The 14,415-nt window shown below is 38.7% G+C and overlaps 1 protein-coding gene across 5 annotated transcripts in view; it reads left to right on the top strand.

The window, feature by feature from the left end:
• COL12A1 (collagen type XII alpha 1 chain) overlaps positions 1–14,415 on the top strand; it is a 108,415-nt gene that overhangs the window by 68,688 nt on the left and 25,312 nt on the right. For all 5 annotated transcript variants that reach the window (XM_070496123.1, XM_014868644.3, XM_070496120.1 and 2 more), the window contains 12 exons: positions 1,035–1,181; positions 1,894–2,010; positions 2,160–2,306; positions 2,844–2,918; positions 4,798–4,937; positions 6,919–7,042; positions 7,217–7,360; positions 8,543–8,707; positions 10,000–10,038; positions 10,139–10,277; positions 12,379–12,521; positions 12,809–12,918. In XM_070496123.1, the coding sequence (XP_070352224.1) occupies positions 1,035–1,181; positions 1,894–2,010; positions 2,160–2,306; positions 2,844–2,918; positions 4,798–4,937; positions 6,919–7,042; positions 7,217–7,360; positions 8,543–8,707; positions 10,000–10,038; positions 10,139–10,277; positions 12,379–12,521; positions 12,809–12,918 (1,490 nt within the window). The remainder of the gene's footprint in view (positions 1–1,034; positions 1,182–1,893; positions 2,011–2,159; positions 2,307–2,843; positions 2,919–4,797; positions 4,938–6,918; positions 7,043–7,216; positions 7,361–8,542; positions 8,708–9,999; positions 10,039–10,138; positions 10,278–12,378; positions 12,522–12,808; positions 12,919–14,415) is intronic.

Raw genomic sequence — 14,415 nt, 5'->3', positions numbered from 1 at the left:
GGTTGCTCTTTATCACATCTCTATAATTAGATTTTCTTGATAGTTCAGCTATCACATTGCCTTCTCCCACTAGAGGTAATATTTCTGGAAACAACGTTTAAGTCAATGGTCTAAAGTACCATTGCTACTGTGGGTGTAGATGAGACTCTCATTAATTTGCATGATTCAGAGTTTGACCTGGTCCATAAAATTACACAAATGGAATCTGTGTGTGTGCGCAGACATCCTATGTTATTATGATTGTGAAATAATGCATGCTTAATCAATATAAATTTGTATATTTTTCCCATTATGTCAAGGTATTATTCCATTTTGAGCATGTGTATTTTAGTTTATTCATGACAGGCTTGTCAACTTTGCATTAACATTTCCACCTATGAATATCACTTTGATTAAATTATGCTCTTTGTTTCCACATTCTGTCCATATGCTTAGGCAAATGGAAGAAAAATGTTCTTTGTACCAAACTTGGTAGGGTATTTCCATGCACCCAGGAAGGGTGTGAACTAGAGAAAAATAAAGGAGAGAGGGCAAGAGAAAGGAAAGGTGAGCCTGTATAAGAAGCGGAGAGAAAATTTAAAGGAGGAGGATGTGTTGGTAACTGAGGACCTTCCGTAATCAAACTTGTGGCACGAGGTCTGAGATAGACGTTCTTAAATCACCTCTACAGCAAACTGGAAAAATGTTAATTGGGCATCTACTATGTGCAAAGCACTCTGCTGGCATGGTGCGGCTTAGAGAGGAGGCTTGCAGTCCAGGGTAGTTGACCGTGTGATGGATTCAGTCATTAAAGGAGCAGTGGTTACGCACCTGCTACTGTCTATGCTCTAGGAATAAGAGGGTGACGAGTCCAGTCTCCGCCTGTAGTTTCGTCTTCACCACATAACACAGCATGTGCTGCTGTGAGCAATGCTTAAGGGACTATGGAATTAGCGCTGTTCACACTATCACTTGAGTATCAGCTATTTGATTTTAAGAAAAATTTGAGACCGGTTATGGCATATTTCTGTGTATTTTTGTGATTGTCATTAAAGGTTCCAACGAGCCCATGGAAGTTTTCGTTGGAGAAGTGACGTCATACACGTTACACAATCTCGACCCCAGTACCACCTACGATGTGAATGTCTATGCTCAGTACGATTCAGGACTCAGCGTCCCCCTGACGGATCAGGGCACCACATGTGAGTCTTGGATCTTTTCATGGTCATACGAAAAAGTCTAGTACCAGTTACCAGGTCAGCCTGTTTTAATTTTATTTCTTTTTAATGTATGCATGTTTCCTCAGTGCTAAGTAGGTGGCCCTTTTGTGTCCAGCTAAACCAATATATAAATAATATAATCGAGCATACAAAAAATGAATATGATATTTTTATTTCTCATAAAATATATTTTGAATTTTGAAAGATAAAAATTATAGAAATTATCATCCATGAATGATCTGTAAAATTAGAGTTGAGGTGCTCTGTAGTTTTTTGACATTTGATGTTAAAATATGTATTACCTAAATGCATTGATTTCAATGAAAATTTTCACAGAAATGCCGTGAATCTTGACTTGGCCCTCAGATTTTATAGTCACCACGTGCTTTAATAACTATTTAAAGACTTAGCAGGTTGCCTTTCAGGAAAATTTCTTATTATTTTCCACAAGACGTCTTTGACGTTTGTGGCATTGAGAGGGACTGTGTGGATTTCCTCCCCTTGAAGGTCAGGGTGGAGAGGAAGGTGTGCTTTGGCTGCACCACATTTTCGCGTATATTTCTTATAAGGAGACATAGTAAGACTTTAGACATTTTTTTTTTCAGCCACAGTGCAAGTTCTAAAATTGTGTTATGATTAAAAGTATGCTTTTTTGCTTTTATTTACAAAGTAAACTTCTTTCTTTCTTTTGTAGTATATTTAAATGTGACAGATCTGAAAACCAACCAGATTGGCTGGGATACCTTCTGTGTTAGATGGTCACCTCACCGGGCAGCCACCTCCTACAGGCTGAAACTCAGCCCTGCAGATGGTACGTGTGCAAGAAATGAGGTGGAGGTGACAGGAGCAACACTTTAAACTCCAGTAAAGAAGATGCCATTTTGTTTATAAAAGGATATATAAAACTGTCTTTAAATATAGTTGATGATGACACTGGCATTTTCCTATTGTCATAATCAGGAATGAGAGGACAAGAAATTACAGTGCGTGGATCAGAAACCAGTCACTGCTTCACTGGCCTTTCACCAGACACTGACTATGGTGTCACTGTTTTTGTGCAGACACCAAATCTCGAGGGACCAGGTGTCTCTGTCAGAGAACATACCAGTAAGTTTTTGAGTAATCTGGAAAGTCTCTGTAAGGCTTCGGAACAGAATGCTTTAGGTGTGGGAGACTGACGCGACCCCTGTGTAGGCACTTCTCCCTAGGGCAGCAGCAATGATGTAATGATGACAGGTTCCTGAAGGTGGAGTCTATTGCTGGTGCAGGACCTTTATCTGCAGCAAATTCATGTTGCCCCTGTTCCAGAGTTGGTGTCATTTTAAAGAAAGGGCTAAAAGAGGGAGATATGGCTCTGGCCGACAGTGAGAAGGTGGCTGTGCATCCATGTTAGTGACTTTTACTCACGTGACCCTATCTGAAGGCCTTACGTTTGTCGTTTGACTCTCAGCTTTGCTTTCTGCAGCTGTAGTCACCTCGAATGACTACTAATAATGCCAAGTTGGGATAAAATAGAGTTCCCAGTATGTCAGTGCAATGAGACTCGATTCGTTATCAAGGACTTAAATTGCTCTTACAATTTACTTTCTATGATATGAAATGTGCACCTGTTGTGTTTTTCTAATTAGTCCTTTTTAATTCTAGCCGTAAAACCAACAGAGGCACCTACGGAGCCGCCCACCCCTCCTCCGCCGCCCACCATCCCGCCGGCCCGCGAGGGTGCGTACAGCGACGGCACACAGCGTGCCGCGGGGGGAGGGGGGGGTTTGTAGCCTTCTTACTACGCAGCCTGTACATCCTTTACAACTGATACGGAACGTTTCTGATTCATTATTCTTGCTGAAGAGTTTCTAGATTAAAAGAAAAGATTACCAGTGACTTATTCTTCTCCCCCTCCAGGCAGATTTTGGTATGAATACAATCAGTCACAAACTACTCCAGCTCTTCAGTTGGAAGTCTGTTCCCTCAGTTTTGCAGATTAATACCTTACATGGTCCGTAGACCCTTGGTGGGCATTTCTCTCCGCTGGCTGCTGGCATCAGCAGGCACTGTGGACATTTTTGGCTGCATCTGCCACCTAGCCTGGGGTCTTTGGCATTGGGGATACCTGGCTTCTGACCTGGGAAGTGCCCTGGCTTACAGAAAGCTAAAAAACTTCCATTCACCAAAGTTTGAGACATAATTGTCACGTGCACTAAAGTGGGAAAAAGTCACACTGAGCTGTTAAGACTGGTCTCTCAGTAATTTGGGGCAATTCTCAGTGCTTTATCAAATTAAGCTGATTAATTCCACATTCTGTTTCCAGCATTTAACTGGAAGCATTTCAGATTTTAAAATATTTTTCATTTATCTAAGAAGGCTCTAGAGTGCTACAACTTTATTAAACCTATTAGATAAGTAAAATTAAAAGTTAAAAGTGTATTATTATGGGGTAAAATAATAATATTAGAAGCTAAAATAGTAATGAGTTTCTTTAAATTAGACTGTTGAAAGAAACTCAGTAAATAATCTTGGCTTAAAAACATGTTAAGGGGCCGGCCCTATGGTGTAGTGATTAAATTTGGTGTGCTCCACTTCAGGGAGCCTGGGTTCGCAGGTTTGGATCCCAGGCACTGACCTACGCTGCTCTGCTCGTCAGCCGTGCTGTGGGGTGACCCACATGCAAAATAGAGGAAGATTGGCAATAGACGTTAGCTCAGGGGGAATCTTCCTCTACAAAAAAGTTTAAAAAATTTTTTTTAAAAACCTGCTAAGATTTTTTTCTTAATAGATTTTATTTTTTAGAGCAATTTTAGGTTCACAGCAAAATTGAGCTGAAAGTACAGAGAATTCCCATGTTCACCCTGTCCCCTACATGCCCAGCCTTGCCCACTATCGATATCCAACACCAGAGTGGTACATTTGTTACAATCCATGAGCTGACATTGACATGTCATTATCAGCCACAGTCCGTAGTTTATATTAGGGTTCACTGTTGGTGCTGTATATTCTGCATGTTAAATTTTTATACACTAAAATTTTGTTAATTTTTTTTTAGCCTCCAAGTCTGAAAATTCAAATCAAAGACATTTCTTTATTTTATTCCCTGCCTTTCCTCCCTCTGTATGATTCTAGTGGCCTAATTTAAAATAAAACACACCTTATTTGCACCAAATCTTTGATAATTTATACAAAAATCTCCAAACCCACTGATGGCTGTTCTTAAGTTCGGGACACCATTGATTTCCATCTGATTTCCTCCTCGTCTATTGTTTGAAGCTACTTAAAGAGTTCCATGAGGAAAGAGCGTATATTCGCATAATGATCTAAAGAGAAGGAATAATTCCAGAGCAGAGATGGAGGGCCAGTTAGAGTAGTGCTTCTCAGACACGATTGTGCACATGAGTCGTCTGTGCACCTGGTTATTGCTGATCTGATCCGAGGAGTCTGGAGTAGGGCCTGGGATCCTGCATTTCTAAGAAGTTCCCAGGCGATGCGGTTGCTGCTGAACCACAGTTTGAACAGTGAGGTGTTAGACTACCTCTCTCAGTTATGTGATTTCATTTGAATGAAAGAACTTATGAGATTTGGGGCTTCCTCTGTTTTTTTTTCTCCCTAGTATGCAAAGGGGCCAAGGCAGATATTGTATTTTTGACTGATGCCTCCTGGAGTATCGGGGATGATAATTTTAACAAAGTTGTCAAATTCATCTTCAATACCGTGGGAGCATTTGATGAAATCAGTCCTGCAGGAATTCAGGTGGGTGTCATTTCACAGGTGGCTGTTCATTTCTGATGTCTTGCTATTTCCTTTGACTTCTCTTTTTTAGTAGAAAGACTTTTCACTATAGACTATGTTTTGACTTTTGTTATTTGCTATTTTCTCTACACATGTATTTTTGGAAAGGAGTTGGTGTAAGTGACAAATAGAAAAATAAATATTCCTGTAGGTATTCTCTTGGCTAGATGCTACTTCTGCTGAAGAGTTTAGGAGGTTCTGATTCTAACTTCCTGCTTAAAACGTCCAACAATGATACATTTCCATAAAAGGTCATCTAATGTTCTGGAAATTAAATGTGTTGTGATTGTCAGTGCCCATTAAGTCAGAGTCTTCAGAAATGAATAGTGACTGGAGTGGGTGTGTGGGACCCAGCTACTCCCTCTGTCGTGACATTGCAGATATTACCTTCACCAGAAGAATGGCCGTTATTGACTCAGAGGGATTTCATTTGTTTTCTTAAAATGAAAACTACCAAGAATCTTGCTGTGCAGTCATGCCAAACTTTTCATTTCACTAGAGTAGGAACTTACAGGAGTTTATCCTTCCGTGAGAGGACTCAAAGAGTAATTAATCGCTTAGCTCTAACCTGCCAGAGAAGCTGGGTCTCTCCTCCGTGACTCCCAGCATACTGCTGGACTGAAGGCAGTGGTCCAATGGCTCTGGGCTATTTCTGAGAGTCTCCCCAGACCTCTCCGGGAATCTGACTAAAGCCATTGTTAACTGCTTCTTGTGTTCTGCAGCCTTGAAGACCCACTTCAAATTCTACCCTTTCTGGGGAGGCTTCCCTGATAGCTTTAGGTGTACCTGACTCTGGGTCTATGTTGCTGTTACAGCAAGTATCACTTTTTATTGTCATGATTTGTACAACTCTCTTCTCTCTAAATCATTGACTCCTAAGGCAAGAGACTGTATTGCATTATTATTTTTTCAAAGTCTCTTCTTTCCTTCCCCATTCCTCTTGGTGAGTTTTTCCTCTTTATTTTTCCATTTTGTGCTTCTTCATTGTGGCATCTTAGAGACATTACGTAAACAAGAGATTTTGACATAAACCACAAATAACTTCGTAAACAAATCATGTCTTCTTTTGTGGAATAGTACTTTATGGAATGTACTAAATTTCAAATCCCAAGCAATCCTGTGGATGTTGTTCTAACCCAAGAAGAGTAAAAAATCAGGCTAATTATATTCTTAGTTTAATGTGTCAACAACTAAGCCATTTTTTTATCCTTTTAAAAATGAAAATTTCTAACAAAAAATCTTAAAAAATAGCTACAGTATTTTATGAACTTCTGTGTGCTAGTTGCTTTGTATAGGTGATTACTAATCCTTAAAATAACCCTAGAAAGTAAGTGTAATTGTCTCCCTTTTACTGATAAGGAAGCCGGAGCTGGGCGATGTGGGGCAGTTGCCCAGCGTCACACGGCTGTGAACTGGGAGAGCCGGGATTTGAGCCCTGTGAATCCTGACTACAAGGCCTGTTAACCTTTACACTAAATAAAACTGCCACCGAGTTTGTGATGAGTGCTGAGTATTATCACAATGCGACATTTTTATATTACTATGAAGAATGGATGTAGTCAGCGAGAAGGAGTAATTGGCTGAGAACCAATTGCTTAGCCAATATTTGTGTTCAAAATGGTGTGTTCTCATATCTTATCCTGGGGTCTCACTGCTCTCCAACTTCACCTATCCCTTCCTACATCCTAGAGAAAGGAATCATATGAATACAGCGCACTTACATTATTAACATCAATTATTGGCAATTTCATTGAAGATTAGAATCTAGAGAATTTAATGAGAAACAGTAGTCAGTGTTATAGTATTCGCTATAAAGAGCTTATACAGTTCTACAGGATCTGAGACACTTCTTTTTCCCATTCTGCAGCTAGAGGAATCACTGAAAAACTGAAATATAAAAAGAGATGCCTTACCCTCACCACCAAACCACATTCCCTTTCAGGTCTCATTTGTGCAGTACAGTGATGAAGTCAAGTCTGAGTTCAAGCTGAACACGTACAACGACAAGGCCCTTGCCCTTGGGGCCCTCCAGAATATTAGGTACAGAGGAGGAAACACAAGAACAGGTACAGTTAATCAGAGCACAGGGAGACATTCACTCTCCGAGGCATTTGGAGTGGCGGAGCGTGAGTGGACCATCTCACTCTGATATTCAGGGTCTTATCAGTTGGGGTTGACAAATGGCATTTCGATAGTTTTCACTGAGGTGACACTAAAATGTCCCATGTCACACTCTATAGGCAAGGCTCTCACATTTATCAAGGAGAAGGTCTTGACCTGGGAGAGCGGCATGAGAAAGAATGTCCCCAAAGTGCTGGTTGTGGTCACGGATGGTCGGTCACAGGATGAAGTCAAGAAGGCGGCTTTGGTCATCCAGCAGTCAGGTAAGCAGAGGCATGAAGCTGATGCCTGGGGATTGCACCCCCTTATTTTAACAGTTTTAAATGTTCAAGAATCATTGCAAAAAGCCAAAATTGCCGATTTTACTTTATTGTTCCTGCTTTACTCTGTACTCCATAGCTTATAATGTTAGTTTATATTTAATTATGGAATGGTTTGGAATTGCTCAAAAATGATATGGTGTATTCTTTGTATAAGATGTGACTCAGGATCTGTCAAAGGGCAAACCTAACTTCCCCATAGTGGCTGGCAGGCGACAGAATGCAATACTGGGAGGATCCTAGAGCAGGCTTCCTGCCGCAGCAGAAGTGGATCTTGATGCTGGTTGTATCCAAGGAGAAACACAGGGAAGCCTTTTCCTTTAGCACATCCTTGAAGATGATTCTTTGGCTAAAATTATGAGTCATGATTAATGCTAAGGCATGCTGTCTTTTTTAAGTAGAGGCTGTTCTTTGCACTGATCTTTTAATAAATTGTTGCTATTACATTATGTACTTTGAGCAGATTTCTGCATATTTTGGGCTCTCAGCTGATTTAATTTTGGGATTATGAATGCTTCCTCAAGCTACCTTACTTATATCTAATTCCTTATATCGTCTGTTTTTTCTGCTTTCAAATTAAGCTTTCAGAGTGAAGACTTTGTTTATTTGTTAGCCTATATAAATGACAGTTTATTGCTAGTGGGAAGGAGTTGTAGATACCATTTTGAAAGTAGCCAAAGTGTTGCCTTTGAGCCAGAATTTGCTAAGAGAATCAGTTTCAAGAACTCATATTTTATAATGAGCCCATTCTTGGTTTCTGAGTCACCTAAGCTTGAAAAGTTAATGGTGCCTAAGAGAGCTGCAGAAGTCATGGGTATATTAGGACTGCAGGTCTGTGGAAGGAAATGTGCACCTCATTGGGTCTTTCTGCTATTAAAATGTTCATCTTTTAATTGTTAGGATTTTATTTTAAGAAACCTAATTAATTGAGCTTTACAAACCAGAAAATAGGAAGACCTGGAAAAAGTACGTATTCATTAAAGAGAGTTTATGTCAATTAGAAGGATTTGCTGCATACACTGATAAAATACAGCATCATTTCTGATAACATTTTATTTTGAATAGTTTAAACAACAAAGGATGGAAAAAGCGATATGTAACTCACGCTGTAAACACCGCCTGCAGGGTTCAGTGTCTTTGTAGTTGGTGTGGCTGACGTTGACTACAACGAGCTTGCCAACATTGCCAGCAAACCAAGTGAAAGGCATGTGTTCATTGTGGATGACTTTGAGTCTTTTGAGAAGATTGAGGACAATCTCATTACCTTTGTCTGTGAAACTGCCACTTCAAGTAAGTCATGGTCCAAGCGGATCTATAATCTCACTTGTTTTGAAAAATAACTACTTAGTGGATAATTCCCTGTCCTATATGGGGTCAGGTCTGTGCATAAATAGATCCTGGGCAGTCACTTGAGAACCTGATGAATCATCATTCCTATTGAGATCATGCTAAATGTGTGCTTGTCAGAGGTCCATTTTTAGCCTTGAAGATGTAATATTCCTTGTATGGAAATAAAGTGTTTTAATATATCCTATTCCCACCATCTCAATGCTATGACATTTGAGTAAATTAATCTTCAGCTTTGAAATGCATTAATAGAAGCGATTCTGTGAGATGCAGTTTTCCCTATTAGTAATCAATTGGTATTTGTTCCATCAACATCTGTGCTTCAAGGGAGCAACGAAAAAACTGACTTGTGCTGTGTGCTCCATAGCAATTCACTTGGTTCTTATTTGTTTGTTTGGGGTGTACATTTTTCTTGTTATAACAAGACCTCAAGTTTGGCTTTCAAAATACAGTGAAGGACCAAAGATTGATTATTTAAGTCAACTTATCCTCTTCCCCATCCAGGAGCACCCATTCTTGGGGTATTAGATTATGCAGACAGTTATGTGGCTAGTCTAGACCCCTGATCCTATGCAGGGCTCTGCTTTCCAAGTCTTATATTTCCCTCTGTTAAACATAGTATTCAAAACTCAGAATCTGGTTAGACGTAGGAATAGTAAATAAATGTCAGTGGTTTACTATGAGAACTTATGCTGAAGCTCAGAATGGAGTCGCACTGGTGAAAGTGGGTAGGGAGCTGCAGTTGTCTCCCGTCCCCTCCAGGTGGTCCTGAAGGCTGCCCTCTGGGGTCTCAGCTCTGGGGGCCCAGGGCGAAGGCTGCTGCGTGCTCCTCAGGTGCTGGGCCGCTCGGTAGCAGCTGGAGGCTCAGGGGCTTTGCAGGGAAGAGGCATGGATAGGGACAAACTGCTCCTGCCTTGGCTTGAATCTAAAATTCCCTGCGAGAAAATTCCTGTACTTTACTGGAAACTATCTGAAAATTTCCCCCTTTCATTCTATTTTACTATTCTTAAGAACATTGTAAAATTCCAGTCGGAGTAGAGAGTGTTCAGAAAACATTGGTTACTCTGGTGAGTGGTAAAATTTCCCCTATTCATAGGAAGTCTACAAGGAATAATGTATGAAAGTTTAGATTGATGTTATTTTTGATGAACGAATGACCAGTCTCATTCCTTGATGTGTGTGCATACTGCTCTCTGTGTTGGTGGGTCGTACTGAAAGCTCACTGTGCATTGCAGGTTGTCCGCTCATTTACTTGGACGGCTACACCTCACCAGGTAAGCATTTATACCCTTGGGCTAATTTATTTCAGGATTTAAGCATAAAATAATTAAAATGACCCCATTTCAATATTTTCCTTTCTTTTCTGATGTAAAGGTTTTAAGATGCTTGAGGCATACAACCTGACAGAGAAGAGCTTTGCTTCTGTACAAGGAGTCTCTTTGGAGTCAGGGTCTTTCCCCAGCTACTCAGCTTACAGACTTCAGAAGAACGCCTTTGTGAATCAGCCTACGGCGTAAGTGTGACAGCAGCAGGTTCTTTTCCTTATAATGGGCCAGACATTTTTTTGAGGTTCTTGGAATCTTTGCTGACTTCTTAGTCAGGACCTCTTTTCTGACTTTTTAGTCAAGAATCTAGGGACTTGAGAATTGTTAGAAGGTTCCTTATGGATGACCCAGTTTAGTTTCCTTAAATGCAGTTGGGTTAAGTGTCTTCCATCAGCTCACACAGGAACTAGGGCTCAAGGCTTCCTGTTCTCAGACCCAAGAATCTCGTCCTGGTTCTGCAGTGTTGTGATTGCTGCTGCTTTTGAACTTAAAGCTAGGATTGTAGCTATGCTTCTTCTGAGGGAGGCTGTAGAAACAGGAAGGCAAAGGATTATTTTGAACATTTTCCCCTGTGGTGCAAGGGGACTGGGTGGAACGAGTGCAGAAGGAGAGCAGGCGCTCTTCTTAGTGCTTCAGTCCTCCAGGAGATGAAGGACGGGGCAGTTCTGCTTGTCTGTGATCAGACAGGGAGCCGCTCGTTTTTATTGGCCCGCGCTCGGGCATCTGTTGGGTAGCTCTAGATGTTGTCGTTTCACTTCATGAAAGTTTGCACCTGGGTATGATAACCAAGATATGTGTTTCTTATTCATTAAAAGGAAAACATTTTAATGTTGAAAATTATGTGTTTGGCAACTTATGGAGGGAAAAGAACAAGGAGAAATAAAGCTTTCAGAAATTTAGGACAGGGTTGGAAAATGATGTCTGAAATTTCAAATGCTCTGGGAAAGCTGATGGAAAATTCAGACTCAAACCAAAGCTAATTTCTTTTAAGGCAGAACAGATTGGATTGTTGTAGTCTGACCACACTGTATGTTCTCGTTCTTTGGTGGCTCACCACATCGGTGCGCAGTTTTAGGTTTTTCAGTGAACCTTAATACCCAGTGTTTAACTCAGTCACCTCAAGGTACGATTCCTATATTTTAACTTACGAGAGCCCACTGTTCTCTCAAGAGTCAGAACTTGTGGCTGAAAGAAGCATAAATGCAATTAAATTATTTTTTCATAAGCACTAGTTAAGGAAGAAGAAGAAAAATGATCTAGGTGGAGATGAGTTATAATGAGAAGGGATTGTTTTTAACATAGAATATTATGAAGACAGTAGGTTCTTGAACTTACCAAAGGCGTTGTGGCGGCCGGTCCAGGGCACCGGTTTGAAGAAGCAGGGCTGCATCTTACTCCAGAAGTACTAGTAGTCTGGTATTAGAACACGAAACCTCAAGAGACATTCTGTGCCCTCTGTCAAAATTTGTAGAGGAGTAGCTTCTTTTCTGTCCAAGAGTTGATTATCAAGGCCTTTTTCCTACCTTCAGGGAAGAAGTGTTATTAAATGGTCTCAGACAGAAACCCATCAATTCTGCTTCAAAGTATCCCCCAGAATAATGATAGACTCAACTCTGGAAGGACACATAGGACCACAATTTTTTGTGTAACAGCCTTAGAACCAAGAAACATTTCCTTTTAATTTAATCACATCTCTTTATCATCACACATGTATATGGCCTTAACATGTCTGACTGTTTTTATTTTGGGGAACATGTGAGCTTCTGGATATTATTTGATTTATTTGATTTCAAGGGAGGAATTTAGAATTCTAAACTATTAGAGATAGGGAGGGAGAAATTGAAACCTTAAGCCATCTTCCTTATGATTTTATACTCCTGACATTAGAAATTAAGTATATTTAGTAAGATTCATTCTCTTTAAATTACATCCATAGATATAATGTTTCTCACTCTAAAATTATTATATAATTTTATAATCATCTACGTGTCTAGAAAAAATTAGTTATTAACAATAAGATAAAGACCATTTGGCAATTTTCCAGACTTTTTGTGACTTTATCAGATTATAAATAATCTATTACCACTTAGGTAATGCATCTTTAGTGTTTATTCTTTTGATGTCTTCCCTAAGTGTTTCCCCTTCTACTAGGTAGTCAGATTATTATACATGGCTTCTAATACTACCCATAATGAGATTCTGGTCCAAAGATTTAAAATATTCTCTATTTCTGATGAGAAGTCCTCCTGAATTAATTAATTAGTTAATTAATTTTGTTTTCTCCAACAGAGAAGTACACCCAAATGGACTCCCTCCTTCGTACACAATTATATTATTGTTCAGACTTCTCCCAGAAACCCCCAGTGACCCTTTTGCAATTTGGCAAATCACAGACAGAGACTACAAGCCGCAAGTTGGAGTGATTGCAGACCGTAAGGATTCTTTTCTTATTTTAAGGCACATGCATACATATTTTCGATGATGTTTTCTCTTTCTTTCTCTTTTCCCTTTAAGAACCTTCTGAATATATATATTTACTTTATATATGCTTTTATGTTTAAAGTTTTTAAAATATATCAGTAAATAATCTAATTACCCTTTATCTCAACTGAAATTATCGAATTTTTTAGAAGTCTTTCCAACAAGAATTATTTGTTAACACTTTCAATATAAAGTATATGAGGCATGTGATTTAATAACAATTATGTGTTGATTACAGCTTCTAGCAAGACATTATCATTCTTTAACAAGGATACAAGAGGTGAGGTGCAAACTGTTACATTTGATACAGATGAAGTGAAGACATTATTTTATGGAAGTTTTCATAAGGTAAAAACATAAGATTATCTGGTTATCTATATAAAAAAGAATATGCCAAAAATTTAAACTAATTAATTTTATTATTTATTAAAAAGCCATGCTAAATTGATAGAAACATAGCTATGTCTTTTAAAAACAAAATCTTATTCTAGAGAATTTGGTTAATTCAAAGAAGAAAATTTAAAATAAAACAATAATTCTACTAATCAAGAGATAATTACGATTGACATTTTGATACATTTTCAATGGTAATATCTTTTTAAAATTTGAGTCATGTAGTATATACAATATTGTATGCCTGTTTTTTCTACCTACCATTTTATTGTGAACCTTTATATCGTTTTGTTTCAAAAGCTTAATTTTTGTGTGTTGTATTTTAATTGATAAAATTGTTCTTTTATAGAGTACAGTAAGCTGCTTCTGGTTGCTCATTTATTGAAAACATACCGGGCCAAAAGTTATTATTTACCAAAATAATTAAGATAAATGCTATGAGATTAACTTTTACATGAACACACTCATGAATTTTCTAAAAAATCTTATTAAAAGTTCTAAGATGCGCTCTTAGGGGGCTGTCTATTCTTGTTGGTCTCGAATTTTCTGTATGTCAACATTCAAGGGTAATAGAGACTTTCTCTCAGGTTTCTCAAGGATGATTAATTGACGAATAAGAGTACTGAAGTTGGGAGCATTAGAAATGAAAAGAACAATCTAGGTTAGAAACAGATTTTTAATGGTATGTCTTCATCTGTTGGATTTAGTTAACTGAAGGAACACGACTTCTTGCACAAGTGGTCTGCAGTTTCTCCAGTGTGGCACTCAAAGTTAGTTCCCATACACAGAAGACAAATATTTCCAGTTTAATCTGATTCTCAAGTGAAAATTGAAGAACTTTCCTGTACTTAAGTAGATTTAGCTGGATTTCTTGCTGATTCTATTCCTGAATGTTTTTCCAGAATGCTTTTCTTATTCATGGATCAAATTCTTGGTAAGGATGGCAAGGGACTGTCCTCGTGTCCCTCAGAGGCTTCAGCGTGCACATTAGTGAGGAAGGAAAAGCAAAGATCTGTAATGGCTTCTCTCCTTAACAGCGTAGAGCTCTTCACGTGAAGTTCAGTAAAGTAAATGCCTCATTGTGAAAGCGAATTCCAGTTTGACAAATGTTATTAGCTTCAACCGCTTCTTATCTGATAATAGATGTTGAATCTGGCAAAGTTCTTATGAACTTTTTTGGCTCATTGATACACTTATTAAACTTATACTTGAGTACCTTGCTAAAAAGGACTATTTTATTTTTCCTTCCATACCCACTGAAGATATTAGAAATTAGTCTTCTGTTAACCAATTGACAAGCATTTAGGAACTATTATTTTTTAATTTCCAACTTTCATCAAAAGCTTCATTTTACTTGAGCAAAAAAAGGCAATATTTTGCAGAGGTCTATAGGGACAGTTACTAATTATTGCAAATCAAGTTAATTTTTTTTTACATTCCCTTCTTTATTTG

This window comes from Equus asinus, chromosome 24 (genome assembly GCF_041296235.1).
Source record: "Equus asinus isolate D_3611 breed Donkey chromosome 24, EquAss-T2T_v2, whole genome shotgun sequence".
NCBI classification, from domain to species: Eukaryota; Metazoa; Chordata; class Mammalia; order Perissodactyla; family Equidae; genus Equus; species Equus asinus.
Note: the sequence above shows the minus strand (reverse complement) of the source record. Positions and strands in the feature narration are given on the sequence as shown.